Source organism: Malaclemys terrapin, chromosome 5 (genome assembly GCF_027887155.1).
Source record: "Malaclemys terrapin pileata isolate rMalTer1 chromosome 5, rMalTer1.hap1, whole genome shotgun sequence".
Taxonomy (NCBI): domain Eukaryota; kingdom Metazoa; phylum Chordata; order Testudines; family Emydidae; genus Malaclemys; species Malaclemys terrapin.
The window spans coordinates 19586396-19604949 of record NC_071509.1 but is presented as its reverse complement, the minus strand read 5'-3'; the positions used below and the strand labels follow the sequence as shown (position 1 = coordinate 19604949).

The window sequence follows — 18554 nt, the reverse complement described above, 5'->3', positions numbered from 1 at the left end:
CATCAGAAGGGAGGCTCTGAGCACCTTCATAACCAGTCTAGATTGGTATGTAAGGTGGCTCCTGTGCAAGCATATGCAGATAAGAAAAGGCAACTGGATATGCTGGTGGCATGCAGAGAGTTGGCAGATAGCTGTGACTACATTCCTGGTGGCCTTTAGGTGTTTTTCTAATTCAAGTTAGAGAAGATTTTGAGCTGTGCATGTTTTGGTCTTTTTTTAAATGTCTGTGCATATTTGTGCAGCGCTGCAATTTTTTTAGCCTCTGGTTACTGTATGGAGTCACATTTTGCAAAATATAGTCTTTATACCGATCCTAGACAGCCAGGTGCATTACCTCTTTCATTCCAATTCATCTCGTTGACATATTATCTACTGTGAGATCTTGTTGGGTTTTTTTACATATGATATTTCTGCACACAATTTTAAATTCTTCCTGGTCTATCTCACTGATGGTTAGCAGGAGATGTACAATACAATAGTAAAATCTTGAAATGTAGGTATCACTAGGGCTCTAGCTGAAGGTAAACTGGAAGTGAGGGGAAATGATACATAGTATATTTGTTTATGGCCCCAATTCTGCACTGAGAGCTATGCAGGCAGGCCCCTGCACCAGAGTAGAGCCTAAATGACATCAAAGGGTCTCTGGACAGAGCGATTTCCCTATATGGAGTCCCACTAACATATGGGATTCTGCATGAGCCAACACCTGTCCCAGGGTACCCTTCAGCACAAGGCTGTGCCTACAGGGTTCTCAGTGCAGGATCAGGGCCCACCTGAAGATAAGGGAAAGAAAGTTCCACTAATTAAATGTTTATTAATGAAGCATTTTTCCACCTTGTGCTCCTTCGTGTTAAGTAACAGGTAACAATTCTAGTGAGATATCAGTTTCAGATCCAAAAATGGACAGAAACAGTAGGTAACTAAGCCCTAGTCTATCCATGGCAGGTTACTTTTCAGATGCATATTCCTTAATTCCTTCAATAAAGAACTAGACTGAAAAAAATTGCTGCAATATTTAGATCTCAAACCAAAATTATCTGTTTTTCTGTGCATCCTAAAATGCTCTTGGCTTAGGAAGAAATTTTCCATATGGGCAGGCTATTCTCCAACTGCCTTCTGCGGGGTTTCTTGCACCTTCCTCTGAAGCAGCTGGTACTGGCCACTGTCAGAGACAGAATACTGCACAAACTGGATCACTGGTCAAGTTCTGCAGTTCCTATCTTCCTCAAAGGACTGGAGGGAGAGAGGGAGAATACTGTTGTAGTCAGCCTGGAAAAGAAAATCTGTTAAAATCTCCTGACCCATCCTAGCCTTTACAGGGAGATGGCAGAGAGCAAGTAAAGGAGTTGAGGGCATTTGCCTCCTGCTGTCCTACATACAAGAGGCCCATCTGGTTGCAACGTATAAAACATACACGCCTAAACCACACTCTGCAGTACCTTCTATCATCCTAAGCAGAAGCAGGATGGAGCATCAGTTGCGTAAATGAATTGCAAAGTCATGTTTTCCCGTAAACAGAGACACAATATTGGTTTCTTTTTTGGTAAACTAGGTATGTACAAAATGCTCTAAGCACAGCATAAAACTTCCGCATGTGCTCTTGCTAGTGCTCTGCTCTTCCTTGCTGCAGGATGTGTTTTTACTTTCCTTTTAGCAACACCCCCATGACAGCAACAGCCGTCCAGTCAGGGGATGGCTACAAATATGTGTATTGTAGATAACTGTAAAACAGAATTCTGAAAATATATTTGCTTATTATTTTTATATCAATTATGATTTACTGCTGCATCTGTTATTAAATCTGTAAAGCCCATTGGGATGAAAGATGCTATAAAAATAGTTTATTGCCTGAAGAGCTTGGACAAAGCATAACCAACAAAACAAAGCCTGTTTGATTTAGTGGAATAAGCATCAGCTCTGAAAAACAGTGGGCCCAGTTTTCCCATATAGGTGCATTAAAAGGCTGTCATTGGAACTCTCTGGACTCATAAATCCACATCCCATCAGGTCTGGTTCAGATCTTTCTGGGGCAGAGTGACTGTGAGGGTCTTTGGGGCAAGACTTTAAAAACTGTTTGTGTGTTCTCTGTGAGAACACTTAAAGCCCATATATTCAGAGGTCACTCATTTTGGGTTCTAAACTTTAAGATAGCTTATGCCTGATTTTTCAGAGGTGCTAAAACCCCATAGCTCCCATTATTTTCAGCTGGAGTTGTGATAGGGTGACCAGATAGCAAGTATGAAAAATTAGGACAGGAGAGAGGGTAATAGTGTCCTATGCTGGGGAGGGGGGCGAAATGTGTGTGTGTGTGGGGGGGTTAATAAAGTCCCATATAAGACAAATCACCTAATGTCGGGATGGTCCCAATAATATCAGGACATCTAGTCATCCTAAGTTGTGAGAACCCAGCCCCTCAGAAAATCAAGTCCAAAATATTTCAAGATGGTCACCCAAAAATCAAAGCACCAAAATTGGAACATTTTTGGCTTCAGGATCCCATGGCCCTTTGTTGTAAGAGCAGGAAGTTTACCCTCGTATCTTAAAAGCAAAATTTCCTGTGCCGAATGTATTTGCCTTACTTGCTGCAGCCCTACCACCCAGAAGTGGCTGCTTTTGGTGGTGCTATACATCTATACTATATAGTTGAGATACTTTACCATTCTTTGTCATGCAAGGCACTCTCTATATAACAATCCCTGGATGGTGGATGCATTTGTTTTATTTAGCAGTTTCATATCTCATGCATATGACTGCAGCTAGGGAAGGAGAGAAAGGACCGTAGGACTGCTATTCTAACACCTTAGCATTTATCCCCAGTCCCTAACTGAGCCGCAGCCCAGACTTCTCTTCCTCACAGCAACACAATAATTCCACCAGCACCATGGGTGGATGGGCCCCTCCTCCTTCACTTGCCTGAGCCCCTCCCCCTTCACTTGCTTGCGACAAGACACACCTCTCCAAAACTATTGGCTAGTTTCCCCCTGCTTATTTGCATAGCCTCCTCATCTCCAATCAGCAGCTGCTGACTGCTTAAAATGCATAAAGCCGGCCACTCAGTGAGGCTGGGGGCTGGGCCACCACGTGCTGTTGCTAAGCTTCGGCTTCTAAATTGTTACTGTAGTGGCTGACCTATCAGGGAGAAGATTCAGATCTGTCAACATTCTGTCTCCTAACCAGAGGGCGCTTGTCTGCTCTGATTGGCTCTACTTTAAGATTTAATCCCGCCTCTACCTAGAAATGCTGTCCATGATTGGCTATACCAGTCGCCTGTCGCCTGTGTGTCAAATGTAGGTTGAGAGGTGGTTTATATAGGGGACTTGGAAGTCCCCAGCCTGTAAACTCAGTGCAGTTTTAATGCTTATTGCCTTCCTCAGCTGTTTGAAAGGCAGACACAGAGTTTGGGGGTAACTCAAAGAGCACACATAAAAATGGAGCTGAACTCTCTGTTAATTCTTCTGGAAGCAGCTGAGTATTTGGAAAGAAGAGACAGAGGTATTCAGAGAAATGACTAGCAGGCACTTCTAAACATTTCACTCTCTTTGTTGCGTGGGTATTCGGACGCCCTTTTCTCTGAGTCCATATTTCCTTCACCTGCAAAGGTGCCATGGGATTTAAACATGTTTTTGTCAGATGCATTGCAGAGAGGGGGGGAACAAATGCTATTTTCTTGCAAAATCTTTAAACAAACGAGTCCTGACTCGAGTCTGTTTGGATTGTATGTATGTTGCAGCATTCAGTATAGGTTACATTGTTGTGCATGTTGCCGTTTGTAATTGTATTGCCGTTTTCCTTTTCTCCTTGTCACAATGTTTCAAGACGTGCATGATCCAGCCATTTTTTTAAAATTTTTTTTTTTACTATTTACTCGGATGATCCTCCTATTTTGGCACTTTTTGTTTTGTTGTCTTTCTTTTAAAAATTCCGGAATAAAATCCAAACAAATCAACCAAAATTTTTGTGTTTTACCCTAGCGTTCCTGCAAAGGAGGAAAAAATGCATGGAAAAATATATTGCCACTAATGCTGACTTTGTCCCTAGAAGCAGAACATGGCTATGCATCAGTGTTACCCTTCGATAGTGACTATTCCAGAAAGAAAACAAAGGCAGGCACGCTGGCCAGAAAATCCCAGAATAACAGGTAATGGATGTACCGTCTTTTTCCACAGTGAATTGGCAACTTTTCCTATATGTCTAGCTTTATGTGCAGCGCATAGATGTATAAAAATAATAACTAATCCCGTGTCTTAGTTCCCAGTAGTCGCCATTTTTCCCCCTGTATGGGCTTGGCTCTGTTTTGATCTCTCATATAAACACTGCCACGCGTACACCATCGCCTTAGCACTCACTGGCTTTCTAAACCATCTGCACTCACGCTTCTTCCCCTGGTTTGTTAATGGGTGTGGGCGCTTTGATTTCCTATGTATTTTTAAAATAATCATCAAAATCCTGACTTCCCTTGCATGACACTAATTCCCTCCCAGTCCTTATTTACAGTCTCTTTATTGCTGCGAGATCAAATGCAGCCCCTAGTTGCAGTGTAACGCCGGGATCTTCATGGGGGGAGGGTGGGGGAGATGGGGAAAGGAGGGAAAATGTATCTCATGAACTTGGATTTATGTATGTATTTTAAAGTGTTTCGAGTGAACTTGACCTTTCTGGAGGGTCTGCTGCACCTTTGCTCTGGTCTGTGCATCCCCTGCACGAGCGAGTCCCTCTGCATGCAGTGAATTACAATGCATGCCATTATTATTATCAGCTGCCTTTTGTTTGTTTGTTTTTGTTTTTTCTTGCAGCCAGTACCTGTTCTATGGTCACCCTTAACTCAAGGTTTTCTGCGCAGCCTCCCTGCAGCTTGGTTTGGCTGACCAGGCAGTGCTCAGAGTGCACTGTCTACGTGCAGAAGGCTGTCTTAAAGAGACAGCGTCTCCTCTTTACGTAGGAATTCCTTCTTTTCTTGCACTTTATGCTCTTACACACACACACAGACAGACACAAATATGCCCAGATGGTTCCCTCCTTCTCCAAAACATGGGTGCTCTGCTCTTTACAAAATGACTCCTTTAAAAAATTGTTTATGATGAGCCCTGCAGAATAGCCTAAAATGAACAAAACTTGCCCATGACTTATTTTCCAAATGAGGAAAGTTAGTCTGATCGGGCCAGTTCTTTGATCTCAGTTACTCCAGCGTAAATCCTGCACAACCCCAGTGCAGTCAACGGGATTACTCTGGATTTACACTGGTGAAACGGGAAAGCAGAAAACAGCCCAGTTGTGGATATTAAATTTTGAAAATATTAACTAAACAAAAATCAAGCATTTCCCTTAGAAACATACAAGATCACAACAAGCTATGCTTGCAGTAACCACTGCAGAGCAATGTGCTTGAACACAACTGAGGGAATAGAGGGTGTAAATCCTTCCTTCCCCATCCCTTACTCCAAACAGCGCTGATACTTCTGGGGATATAAATTCGGGAGGAGGGGGTAATAGTTAAATTGGTGTACAAAGATAAAGATCAGCCCATTTTAAAGGGGAGTGATCAGGAATCACAGTGGTACCTAGATTTGGAGACACTTTTCATCTCTGCAAATCATTTATCTCTGTTAATTTTTCCATAAAGTAACCATATTGTACAAAGGCAGTTAATTTAAACAGAATTCTTAGGGTTTCTAGTTCTAGAGTTCATGGACTTGTTCTGATCCTTGTTTCTTGTATGCAAGAGACAGAAATCTGTATTACTTATGGAAGCATTATTCTATCATTTCCTTTCTTGGGTTTCTCGCTGTCCACAGCAAAACAGTCATTTGTTTGAACTGTAAGCTGCTTTTAGGAATTTTTAGCAGAAGATATATAAATCTATCTATTTCAGCAGAATTGAAAATTTTTTTGTTATAGGTTTGGTAGCATTATTTATCAAAGCCAGAGCACGCAATACCACTGTTTGTCAGATATTTCTCACAATTTTTTCCCTCAGTCTGATTCTTGTCACACACACACAAAAATGCTTTTTAAAAAATGCATAATGATCTTTTTATTATTTTCCTGCCAGCTTTATTGTTTTTAGACAAGCAAGGGCTCATTCATACTTGGGTAGGGCAATACCTCTGGAGAAGTAGGGCCACAAATTCAGTTTTCATGTTTAGTTCACCATGGATATTTGTCCACCTCCTAAGGAAAACAACAACAACAACCTGCCACTGGGCATACCTTACAATCTCTCTATAACATAGACTTCTGGTTGGAAATAGCAGGATGTTGTGATAAGGCACATTGGCAGAGCCGTGTGGGCAGTCCTGCATTGTGCTTGCCTACAACATGCAGTTTTGTTTCAAATTTAAGTAACAGGTTAAAAACAGGCATCTCAACCTATGAGCTTATGATCCCAAATTCAGATCGCACCGCTGCTCTTATTTGTATTGGGAGCACAGGTGCTGGAACTAGGAGTGCTGGGGGTCTGCCGCACCCCCTGGATTGAAGTGGATTCCATTATATGCAGGCTTTATAGTTTGGTTCAATGACTCGCAGCACTCCCACTATAAAAAATTGTTGCAGCACCCCTGATTGGGAGTTAATTGAATGGTTATTTGGATGTTGGATCACAGTCTCCGAGTGCATAGAATGTGAATGTAATGTTCAATTTGATCATGCAATCAAATCTTTATAAGCAATTCAGGGATTAAGAGGGGTAGACAACTGGCCAGAGTTTGGAGGATCCTCGGGGTGAGCGGGAGGGGGGAGAGGGAATTGCCTAGTGCAAAATTGCAGAACATTATTTTTCAGTAACTTGGTTATTTCTAAATCCTGTTTCTTCCAGCAGTCTCGGCAAGTTTGAAAACTAACCTTTGCATGTGTCATTTGAGCACAAATAAAAGCACACAAAGAATTGTTTTTAAAGCCTGAAAAGCATCTCTTTCGTGCATGGATAACTCAAAAATGGGGCACATAATTGTACCAAACTTAAAAAAAATAAATTAGTCTTTGGACTGAGAACAAGTATGAAAAATTTCCTCTCCCTACACCCCAAAAAAGTTACAGGCAACTGGGGACACACGTGCATATGGGGGAAAGTGTTTCTTCAGCCGTAGCTGTGGCCATTACCAGAAAGTTATAATTAGACAGTCCATTGAAAGAGTTCATACTTTTTACATTTTTTGTTTGCTGATGTGTTTGTTTAAATATTACTTGGCAATTTTTAATTTTATGTTGATAGAGAAAACATTTTCATGTTACTGTGAAGGTGGTAGAAAATGCTGCTTGATGCCATTTTTGCCCTATCTTTGTATAATATATATTAAATGTATTTATGATGAATTGATCTATAAGTTTCCTTTTATGATGTGCAATTTCTTGCCCTCGAGTCATATCTATATCTATCTATCTATCGATAGATATGTGTGTGTGTGTGTGTGTGTGTGTGTGTGTGTGTGTGTGTGTGTATATATGTGTTCCCACTTTACACAAAACAGATTTGAAAAGGTTTTTTATGTAAAACTTCTTTGTTTATGTAGCGTTCTCTCCTGAGATTTGGAAGTGTTCTCCTCAGATGATTATGACGAAAATCCCCTAGTAGATGAAATTGGATTTTTATTTTCCAATCTGAATGGATGATTTGAGAAAGGCACACGTTTGTAATTGATTTTCCGGGGGAGGGAAGGTAAACCCAGGTCAGCCCTTCTTGTAATGGTGATAACTAGACAGTATTTGGTTCCAGTGCACCAAATGTCTCCTCTTGATAGAATAATAACACTAGTTCCTAAAAGCAATACAGTGGAGCTCCTAAAAATTCTTACTAATATGCAGTTAGAATAAAATCAGGCTAGAAAAAAAGTCCGATTTAGTAGAGTTGTGTCTTGGAGGTTATAATGTTAAATTTTCAAATGTCTTTCCATCGAGTACAATGGGTGTAATGAAATGGATGTATTACAGATGTCTGCAATTTGTTCAGAGGGAATATTTCACAGAAGCAGAAAGTCAATGAAGTTCAGAAGATTACTTGGTTGCAGAAAGTTATTTGTTAATAGGAATTCACTGTAGCTTTCAGATAACTGGAGCTTTCTTGTTTTGTTTCCTGTTTGTGATGCCGACTTTAGAGAGATAAGCCTATACATTTTAGTGTTTATATAAGGGGCAAACTGGTAGCCTGAACTGACCCCCTTGTGGACAGTAATCCACATCACACTGCCAGTACATGTAAAACTAGACAGGCCTGATTCTCCATTGCCTTGTACTTTGTGCAGTCTCTTATCACTGTGAATAGTGGGTTTAAAATGCACATTGTACCTTTACACGAGTGTAAAAGGCTGCACAAAGCAGCAGACATTCAGGCCCAATCTGTGTTCTGTGCCCATGAAAAGATCAGAAGTAAATTAATACGCAGAATAAAATCTTAGTGCTCAATGCCTGTCTATTGGGTCACAGTTAAATTTACTGGCAGAGCAGGAAATGGAAGTCTGTGAAGTAGCCTGCTTGGCCTGTTAATTTAGGAGCTGATAAAAAGGAGGGAAAATGAAAGCAAAACTTAGGTTTATAAATATCCCAGCTGCATCTGTTGAAACTAATCAATATTTGATAATGTTTTTATGCCAATAAATAGAGTTGTGCACAATGTACTTTGCCCTGGGGAAGGGATACATGTACCAAAGAAGGTGGTGGGTCCAAACGGGATGATGTTTCAAATGAAAACATTGTTTAATGTCTCTATTCTTTCGTTAACATTGCACGTCTGTCACTGCAAACCAGTCTCTGGCCCCTATCTGGCAAGCTTCTCTTTGCAGACTAGAGGGGTGTGAAATTGTTCACCCAAAACTTTCTTAGCCAAAAAATGCAGATTTGGGTCATCTGAAACATTTTGTGAATTCGTGTTGACTTTGGTGAATTGTTTCGGTTGCAGTGGAAAAAAGAAAAAACTCCAGAAATGTCAAAAGGAACCATTTTGACATTTCTGAAATGTTTCATTTTAATTTTTTTTCCAGGCTAGATTCACACACCAAAACCAGTAAATGTGCCCCTCTTATAACCATTAGCCCGATGCTTAGGGCACTCACCTGGGATGAGAGAGCCCCAGGTCTGAATCCTCCACTCTGGAGCAGGGACTTGAATCCTAACCATTGGGCTATCAAGTCATTCTGGCCCAAAGATTATTAAAGTATTTCATATAAAGTGTCACAGCTTCAGCAGGAGAGGCTGAGAGACCCACCCCAGAATAGCCTGTGTGGTAAGGCACTCATCTGGGATGGGGAAGACCCGTTTCAAGTCCATACTCCAAATCAGGCAGAGCAGGGATTTGAACATGAGTTTCCCACATTCCAGGGTGGTGCTCTAACCACTGGGCTAACGATTAGCAGAAGAGCATCACTTCCCTCTCCTCTGACTGTGAATCTAGCCCTTCATTTCCTTTCCTTTTATTAAAAATACCCAAAACATTTAGTTCAACCCAAAATAAATTTTTTCTAACTTTTTTGATTCACTGAAAATTCTGAAAAATTTTGGATTCCGTTCAACCTGAACTGAGAGCTTGTTTTGATTTCCTGCCCTCCCACCTGAATTGTCAGAGAATGGACGATTCAGTTATTTGCCCAGCTCCAATGCAGATGGACCTCTACACGCAGAGGAAGCAGTTTAGGGATTAGGGCCTATTTTCCTTCATTTTTTTAAATGAAAGGCTGAGAATAAAATACCATAAAATCCAGACTGTGGAAACACAACAATCTCTTTTGCGCTCTCTGAATTCATTGTATCCTTCTTGTTGTTTTTCCCCCAGGAAAAATAGGTGTGAAGGAAAAAGATCTATCTTAGAGAACGCATTAAAAAAATTAATTCTAGTGTAACACTAATAGATCAACTTACAAGATGTATTTTATCACCAATGAGGAACTATAGTATGTATGACAGGAGCAGTCTTTTTTTTTTTTTTTAACACATAAAGTCACCAAATCAGAAGCAATGTCAGGCCTCGCTTTTACACACAGGTTTATCATACAAACTCTTGAACCTCACTAGAGTCAAGGCTCTGCATAAGGGTCTGCACCAATGTATCTATTTGCAGAATCCCAGCCCGCATCCATAATACTGGCAAAATTCTGCTTTGAGGCGGAACTAAAAGAGAAACATTTTTAAGAGATACTGTGTGGTCAGTTAAAGAAAAGGGGAGGGCTTTCAAATAAAGGAATGCAGAACTGAGTGAGGTTGTAATCTAACCACTCAAATTCAGGTAATTCCAAAGTTAGGCCCTGATCCTGCAACATACAGCCCAGCTGCAGATTGGTGTGCTGGCACCGAGCTCTAGTAAAGCCCATTGAGACCTTCAAGTTGAAAATGCACCTTTATCTCTGCCCCATGCATGTCTATTACATTGCAGACTCTTATTAGATGATCACATGCTGTTTCTTAAATAATACATTGTCACATTTATTTATGTGTTTTTCTTCCAATGTGGATATATGTATGTAGCATCTTGTGGAACTTACCACTCTCTTTGTTCTTGTGTTTTGGCCTGGGCTAATATTTCTAATATACCGTATTTTCAGTGCTGACAATACACCAGTATTGCTAGGTGTCACTCACCATCATTTTAAGCACACTTTCTACGATGCTGCTCTAATAGACCTGGGGCTTAAAATAATGGCGGCAGCCCGTAGCTTATCTATGGCTCCCAGTGTTTGAACTGTAGTAGTGCCTGGAGCACACAGACTAGGTTATGACGTGACCGAAGAGGAAGATGAGACAGATGGGTGGGGCAAGGGGAGAGGAAGATGAGTAAACGGGAAAGCAGTCAAACTACAGAACATTGTGCAGAGGTCTCAGCTCACCACCTGCACAGCCAGCGTCAGCTGGTAGGCAGAGCCCTAGCCTTTTAACCTTAATTTTGATATTTCTTTACATCTGAGCATTTTAACATGTAGTCTTAACATTGCACTAACATGATATCTGAAAGATAACTTCCTAGGGGTACTTTAAAAAAAAATGGAATAAAGATGTGGAGGGGAAAGAGCTTTTGTCTTCACTATTATGAAACTCTGCTGGTTTGTGAAATATTGCAATCAGAGCATATAAATGCCATAATCTAGAATTACTTGGCTAGAGACTCTTTAGGTGCTGCCATCCCTGACTCCAACTATAGAAGAAAACATGCCCCATAATCCTTATTTGATAATTTGCATTTTAAAAGAATCAGAGCGTAGAATTTCACACCTGGTTAATCACCATTTAACTACTTGGTACTAGATAATGAATGCTAATGCTGTCACATCTAGATGTAGCCATTACTATTTGCAACAGCTGCTTTGCAGCTAGTGGCACAAAGTAGCCAGAGTTTCTGTGTATCTGGACTCTCTTCTTTCTCCTTAGGAAATGTTTGTGGCAAACATTCCCCTACCCAGTCCCTTCTATTTCTCCTCTGCTTATGGCTGGTCCACACACAGTTTTGTGCTGAAATAACAAAAGATACGGATTAAAATCACTGTAGTTATTTTGGTGCAAGTATTTGTGTAAATCTGCCCTTAGATTTCTTCCCGTCAGCCCCTGGGATCTGTGGAAAGCAGAGGATACAGGCTGAGGAGTGGCAGAAATATTGGTTCTCCCTGGGGCAGTGCTCTGTGCTTCTCAGAACTGAAGGAGTGAAAAATAGTAATTACTTATAGAGAGCTTTATCCTCTCAAAGAACTGTACAGCCTTTCCTGATGAGCCCTCATTGTGTGGGGAGGTAGGTATTACAGAACTATTAATAACTCCCATTTTACAGCTGGGAAACTGGCAGGTTGTGTGTCAGATCTCCGATTTCTTCAATGCCTAAACCACTAGCAGGGGTGCTATAACAATTTTTATAGTAGGGGTGCTGAAAGTAGAAACCAGGTATTTGGTTGTTATTACTACTTCAAGCCAGGGGGTGCTACAGGTCTTGAAGGTGTATCCAGAAGCTCTATTTGCTCCCTTCCACCCCAGTCTCACGTTGGGGGTGTGACGCATGGCTTGAAAGGGTTAAACATCCTGCAAAATAAATAACTCTCAAAAGATATGTGGAGAAATAATGTTTGTGTTTTTGTGTATTTACATATGTAGGGTCCACAACATAATCAACAGTCCCTGTCTATGCTGTATTCTGATAATTCAGAGGGCAAAAGAACAACCTAGCGTGTAAATGAATTGTAAGCACTGGATATCTCGGCATTCATCTCTCTTTGACATGTACTGTGAATGGTGGAGAAACAAGCAAATTGCCTTATGCTAAGTACCAGTGATGGACCTCCTTCAAAGTCATGCTAATTATCTTTTGAACTCCAATTTGTCAAAAGACATGAAATTGTATTAAAGATCCTTGGGTCCTGATTCTGTTCTCTCAGATCTGCTTAGGCTTCATCAGGGGAAGTTTGAGTCTCAGGACTGAGGTCTCAGTTATGCTGGTACACCCTGAATGTTCTATTTGGATATTGGACTATAACCTATGAACTGTTTCTGAAAGAACTCTTTGCAACTACAATGCTCGCCATCTATGCTATGAATCTGAACCTCAATGAATTGAACTCATGTCTGTATGTATATTGATCTTTTAACCATACTCTCTCTTTTGTTTTTTAATATATTTTAGTTTACTTAATCAGAATTGGCTGTAGTATGTATTTGGGTAAGATCTGAAATATTCAAAAACCTGGGAGATAATGTGTTCGATCCTTTTGGGATTGGTAGATGCGATATATGATGCGATAAGATTTTCAGAAATCATCATATTTAACTTGGGTACCTGGATGGAGGCCTTAGGCTGGATCACTTTAAGGGAACTGTGTTGTTTGGATTTCCGAGTAACCAGTAAGGTGATAAAGAAGCTGTTTTATGCTCACTGGGTATATCTAAATATTGGAATATCCACCAGGTTTTTGGGGTTTGGCTGCCCCATTCTTTGCAGTTCACCCTAATTGAGTGACCACAGCTGGCTCCCCACTAGGACCCCGGTCACAGTGGCATAGTCGTGCTTGGATACACATTACCACAGGTTAATTGGGTTATTGGATCAGAACCCACATGCTTGTCAAAAATTAATTTTGATATTGGAGAGTTTAAGGGTTAAAAGTCAGTTACAGTGAGCGACCTGTGATCAAGATCCTGACAGAAAAAGCCTGGAAGAATTGTGCTCACAGGGCGAGGTGAGGAGGGGGGTTGTCTTTTACGGAAAAAGGCCCCAAAGCAGGAACTGAAAAATCTGTTAATTGCCAGTGATAAGGAAGCAGACTCAGCGAAAATGCTTGCAGTGAGAAACCAGCAGCTTGAACTTGAACAAGCTTAGAGAATAAAGGAATTCTGTCTTTGTTTTGGGGGTCTGTGTATGTAACACAACTATATAATCTTATGTGATAAACTGATAAAAAGGCAGATCACATTTTTGGCCTACCACTGTTGCTCTGATTATGTTTAAATGGTTTTCACATGATTATTTCCTGCTCAAAATAATGTGTATCTGTATTCCCATTGTGTTGCTCTATTTATGATATGGTGCATTTAGTTTAAGATTTAAAATATAAAGAAAAAATGTTTTTTAAACAAGATACCAACTCATACATGACCTGTTCAACTCTCACTAAAATCAATGGGGAGGTTTCCACGGAAGCCTGGATTGGGCTCAGAGACCCTGATCCTTCAAAAGTTTACACATGTTCCGACCCTTACGTGAGTAGTCCCATTTAAGTCCGTGCATAAATATTTGCAGGATCAGGGCCATAGTGGGTAGACCTGGACCAGGAAAAAAACATTTTAGGGTCTGATCATCAGTGATTGCTGGGACACTACCAAATTCACGGTCCCTTTTGGTCAATGTCATGGTTATAGGATTTTTAAAAATCTATGATTTCAGCTACTTAAATCTTAAATTTCGCGGTGTTGTAATTGTAGGGGTCCTGACTCAAAAAGGAGTTGTGGGGGAGGGGGTCGCAAGGCTATTGTAGGGGGAGTTGCGGTATTACTACCCTTACTTCTGCGCTGCTGCTGGCGGCGGCGCTGCCTTCAGAGCTGGGCAGCTGGAAAGCAGCGGCTGATGTCTTGGAGCCCAGCTCTGAAGGCAGAACCGTGGTCAGCAGCAGCACAGAAGTAAGGATGGGATGGGATGGTATTGCCACCCTTTCTTCTGCGCTGCTGCGTGCAGAGCTGGGCCCTCAGTCAGCAGCCACCACTCTCTGGCCACTCAGCTCTGAAGGCAGCAGCGCAGAAGTAAGTGTGGCATGATATGGTATTATCACCCTTACTTCTGGACTGCTGCTGGCGGGGCGCCGCCTTCAGAGCTGGGTGCCGGGCCAACAGCCACCACTTTCCAACCACCCAGCTCTAAAGGCAGTGCAGATTAAGGATGGCAATACTGCGACACTCCCCACCCCCGCAATTCCCTTTTGGGTGAGTAGCCCCAATTTGAGAAACAGTGGTCTCCCCTGTGAAATCTGTATAATGCAGGGTAAAAGCATACAAAAAACTAGATTTCATGGGGGGAGACCAGATTTCACGGTCCGGGACGCATTTTTCATGGCCCTGAATTTGGTAGGGCCCTAGTGATTATACGTGATCCTCGCTTTGTTTTCCCTGTGCAGCCAGATGGGTACATTGGTTGCAGTGTTCACATCAATAAGAAATTTCAAATATGCTGCAACATCTATGTGGGCGGTTTGCTTAAGAGCCAGCTACATGCTTCTGTAGGGAACGATCGATGGCCCTGTGCTGCACCTGGTAACTACACATGTCTTAGAATGGACTGTGCTCTTTACACCTAAGGCATGAACAAAGCAACCTCTGTCAGCACATAGTGCACAGAAGCTGGTTGGGTTTCTAACGTACTGTTGGAAAACTGATTCACAAAATCTGTTTGCATGGATCTTGATGCTGTAATGTGTTACGCCATAAAAGCCTCTGCTGCCTTCATATTCATGATCTTCACATACTGGAATAATAAAAATCTGTTTCCATTCTGAGAGAACTAGAACTACTGGTCCAGGAAATGACTGGTTTTGTAACAGTGACAATAATTTCATCTGAGAAATGTTTTTAATTTCAGTTGTATAAATATAATTATTGTTTCTGTCTGAATTTGTTTTTTTTTTAACAGAGTTTTCAATGGTAGGTTCAATTTTTCTACAATAGGAAAATAGTCCTAATTTCTTGTAAGTTTTTATTTTTATTTTTTTTAAAGTTCTAGGTTTCTGATCCGTACATAGGTTTAGTAAAAGAAAAGATGCATCTTTTCTGCATTAAGACTGATATTCACAATTACCGCAGCTGTTAAATGGTGATCAATCGTTTTGTTTTTGTTTTTTTCCTGCTTCCCTCAGAGTCTCCCAGAAACTAAGTTTTGAATCTCTTCTTTTGGGATTTCCTCCCTCCCGTTCTTACAGTTCTTATCTTTTACCAATTGGATCTTGCAACTGTTTTTTGTTTGTTTGATCTTTTTTTCCTTTTCTCCATGGCTGAAAATGTTGTGTGGTTTGTTTCTTTACCACTTGGGTCAAATTAAGAGGCAGATTTGTGCTTAGTGCCTGAAGACCCTTTAATAAACTTTTCTGTACAAATTGTAGTCTGTCTGTGCAAAAAGATTTACCCATGCAAATGCTGTAGTTAGATATTCTAGGGAAACAACTAAAAGATGTTGACACCTTGAAGACTTTCAAAAGCTATGTTAAAAGCAACCAATTTAAAACATATATTGCATTAAAATCCATGTGAAGTCTAGGCTTTAGTTTGGTTTATAATATGTTTTAAATTGCAGGCTTTTAACATCTTTTTTTGAAAGCCACATAGGTGACATTTTTAGCTATTCTAAAATCCAGTACTCATCATTCTAAAAAATTTTTTTTCTATTTTTAATAGGTCATCACACAACGAACTAGAAAAACATAGGTAAGTCATGAAAAGAAAGTGTAATTATCTAGAAAAAGCATCGTAGATGTTTGGATGACCATGTATGGACAGGGATATGGTGTTAGAATGGTGTTCTGAATGAACCATCTAAACTTATAGCTGATGAATACTGTACTTATAGAAGTATAACTTTAATATTAATTATGTTATTAAAGAAGTTGATTTCCCTAGTTGTTTGCTAGCAAACCTTAAGAGTTATAAATACAATAGAAATTGAGTTATCATGATTTAGCTGCATGGATTTGGGGCTAGGGGAGGAATATGAAATGCAGAATTACTTTACTGTTTAACAACGTTTAAAGTAAACTTGTGTGTCTTAGAGGAAGGATTTAGTCTTGCAACTCCCACTCTATGTAAACTCATTGCAAACAAATTTCCCATTAACTCAGCTTCCTTACAGAGACAGCAGGTTCCATCCAGAGGATTATGTTCAGGGCTGGAAGTGTCTGCAACACTTTGAAAAACTATTATTTATTAATTAAATAAGTTCACAAAACCCCTTAGGCCCAGAATTTTAAATAGTTTCTTCATAACTATAGTAACAGCTACACATGCAAAATGTGTGTGAACAATTTTGGGGTCTGGACTCTTTTTTTTTTTTTTTTTTCCTCTGAAGAGGCCATGCATCCTAAGGCAGTTACTAGAGCTGAAGACAATGAATGCAAACAAACTATGGTAATATCGAATAGGTGACAAATATGACTCATGAAATTATGCACACAGATTTGATGCATGCTTCAGACTGTGTGAAGGGTGGTTGACAGACTTTTACTGTATTGCTTCCAAAGGAAACGGTGATATTTGTAATGCTGAAATTTTCTTCCTGTCCTATCCCAAAATAGGATGAAGAAACTTAATCACAATTTCTTTATTAAAGTTCCTGTCACCATGCTTTCACCTTGTTGTTTTTTCATCCTCCTTGTCCTTGATCTTCTGTTCAATCTCTTAGTACCCTTCCCTGCTCTGTCACTACCAATCTATCTTTACTGAGTATCCACTTCCCCCCATTCCTCTTTTATTATCTCAGCATGTAGTTTCCTATTTCTCCCTCTGCTCTAGTTCTGAGCACATTTAAGCAGCACAGTGTGGGGGAGGCATTAGCACTGCATGCAGGTGCAGAAAAGGAGTGGTTTTTTTATATAATATATAATCACATTTCAGTTTCTCACTTTGAGTTCTGCAATGCGTCTCTTCACATGCATGTTAATAGTACTTGCTACTGTGGCATTTTCTCTCTGCAGTTTACTTATTTTCACATTGGAACTTGAAGATATAGCTTCTAATTGCATTTAGTTAGCAATATTTAATTGTAATTACATACTGCAGGTCCTAAAGTTAAACTGTAGTTGAAGTCAAATTTTCAGATAGCCTTAATCCAGCCTGCAACCATGAATGTGTAAAATTAAGAACATAAGAATGACCATACTGGGTCAGAGCAGTGGTCCATCTAGCCCAGTAACCTATCTTCTCACAGTGACCAATGCCAGATGCATTTGGCAGTTGGAGATTTAGGGACACCCAGAACATGAGACTGCAGGTTCCTGTTTGTAGAACGCTAACCAGAGATAGGCGCCTCCCTGCACCCTGCCTCTAAGTTCTAGTCTCTGAGAGAGGGGCTTGACTTCGCAGCACCCTGGCTGTCAGCATCTCCCATTGACTAGCTTAGGCGGCTACCTGCCTTGTGTGCTGACTTTTGGTTGCATCCTAAGGTGCCCGTCTCTCTCCATTCATTGTATAGGGAGCCTGGGCGCCTGACTCGGCTGTGTGGATCACAGTGTTGTTCCTGTGATTTTTCTACGTGCCTAAAAGTTTCGTGTTATAATGCCTAAGTCCCTTTGCATCTTGCATCTGAAGAAGTGAGGTTCTTACCCACGAAAGCTTATGCTCCCAGTACTTTTGTTAGTCTCAAAGGTGCCACAGGACCCTCTGTTGCTTTTTACAGATTCAGACTAACACGGCTACCCCTCTGATACTAAGTCCCTTTGTGAATCCTGGCCCTAAAAATCTGGAGTCTAGTCTAGTCTTGTGCATCATCATCAGAACTGTTGATTAAATCCCAGTCAGTTACAGCTTTGGAAACCTACAAAGAGCAAGGGGTTTACCCAGGTGTCATGCAGGGCATAATTTAAAAACTATGAGGATTGACAAGTGTAACAAAAGGTCTAATTTGGCCTGCAAATCCTTATTAGTGATAATGGCATGGGAAATCTAGAACCCAGGTTGAGTTTTCAAGGCTGACAATTAGAAAAACTTTTTTTTTTTAATTGTATACTGAGCACAGAATCTGTGATGGACAATAAACATGGAATTCCACAATGCCTTTCCTTACAGTATGTTTTCAGTGTGTATCCAAAGGGATCAACTTAAGTTTCAACCTTCAATTTAATGGCTTTGCCATTGTGGATTGAACTGGGGCCTCAACATATTGTGTGAGTAATAATCATTTTCTGAACAGTGAGGCTTTACCTTCAAATTTTTGGGGGGTTTAGAAAGACGATGGAAGGATGGCCTTCTTCCCAAATTAAGCTCTCTATTTACTAAGCATGCTATAGTGTATATGTTCCTGTTACAGCTTGTGAAATATTACCCTTTTTCATTCTCACTGGCTGGGACTTGTGCATAAAAATCTGTGTCTTAAATTTATTGCACAAAATTCATTTGGGGTCAAT

At 40.5% G+C, this 18554-nt stretch overlaps 1 protein-coding gene across 2 annotated transcripts in view; it reads left to right on the top strand.

Annotated features, from left to right (window-relative positions):
* Positions 1 to 3326: 3326 nt before the first annotated feature.
* MXD4 (MAX dimerization protein 4) overlaps positions 3327 to 18554 on the top strand; it is a 48249-nt gene continuing 33021 nt past the window's right edge. The window contains exons 1-3 of one of the 2 annotated variants that reach the window (XM_054028822.1): positions 3327 to 3492; positions 4042 to 4138; positions 15835 to 15864. In XM_054028822.1, coding sequence (XP_053884797.1) covers positions 3429 to 3492; positions 4042 to 4138; positions 15835 to 15864 — 191 coding nt within the window. In that variant the 5' untranslated portion in view covers positions 3327 to 3428. Of the gene's footprint in view, positions 3493 to 4038; positions 4139 to 15834; positions 15865 to 18554 lie in introns of both variants that reach the window. The other variant, XM_054028821.1, reaches the window with a different exon arrangement.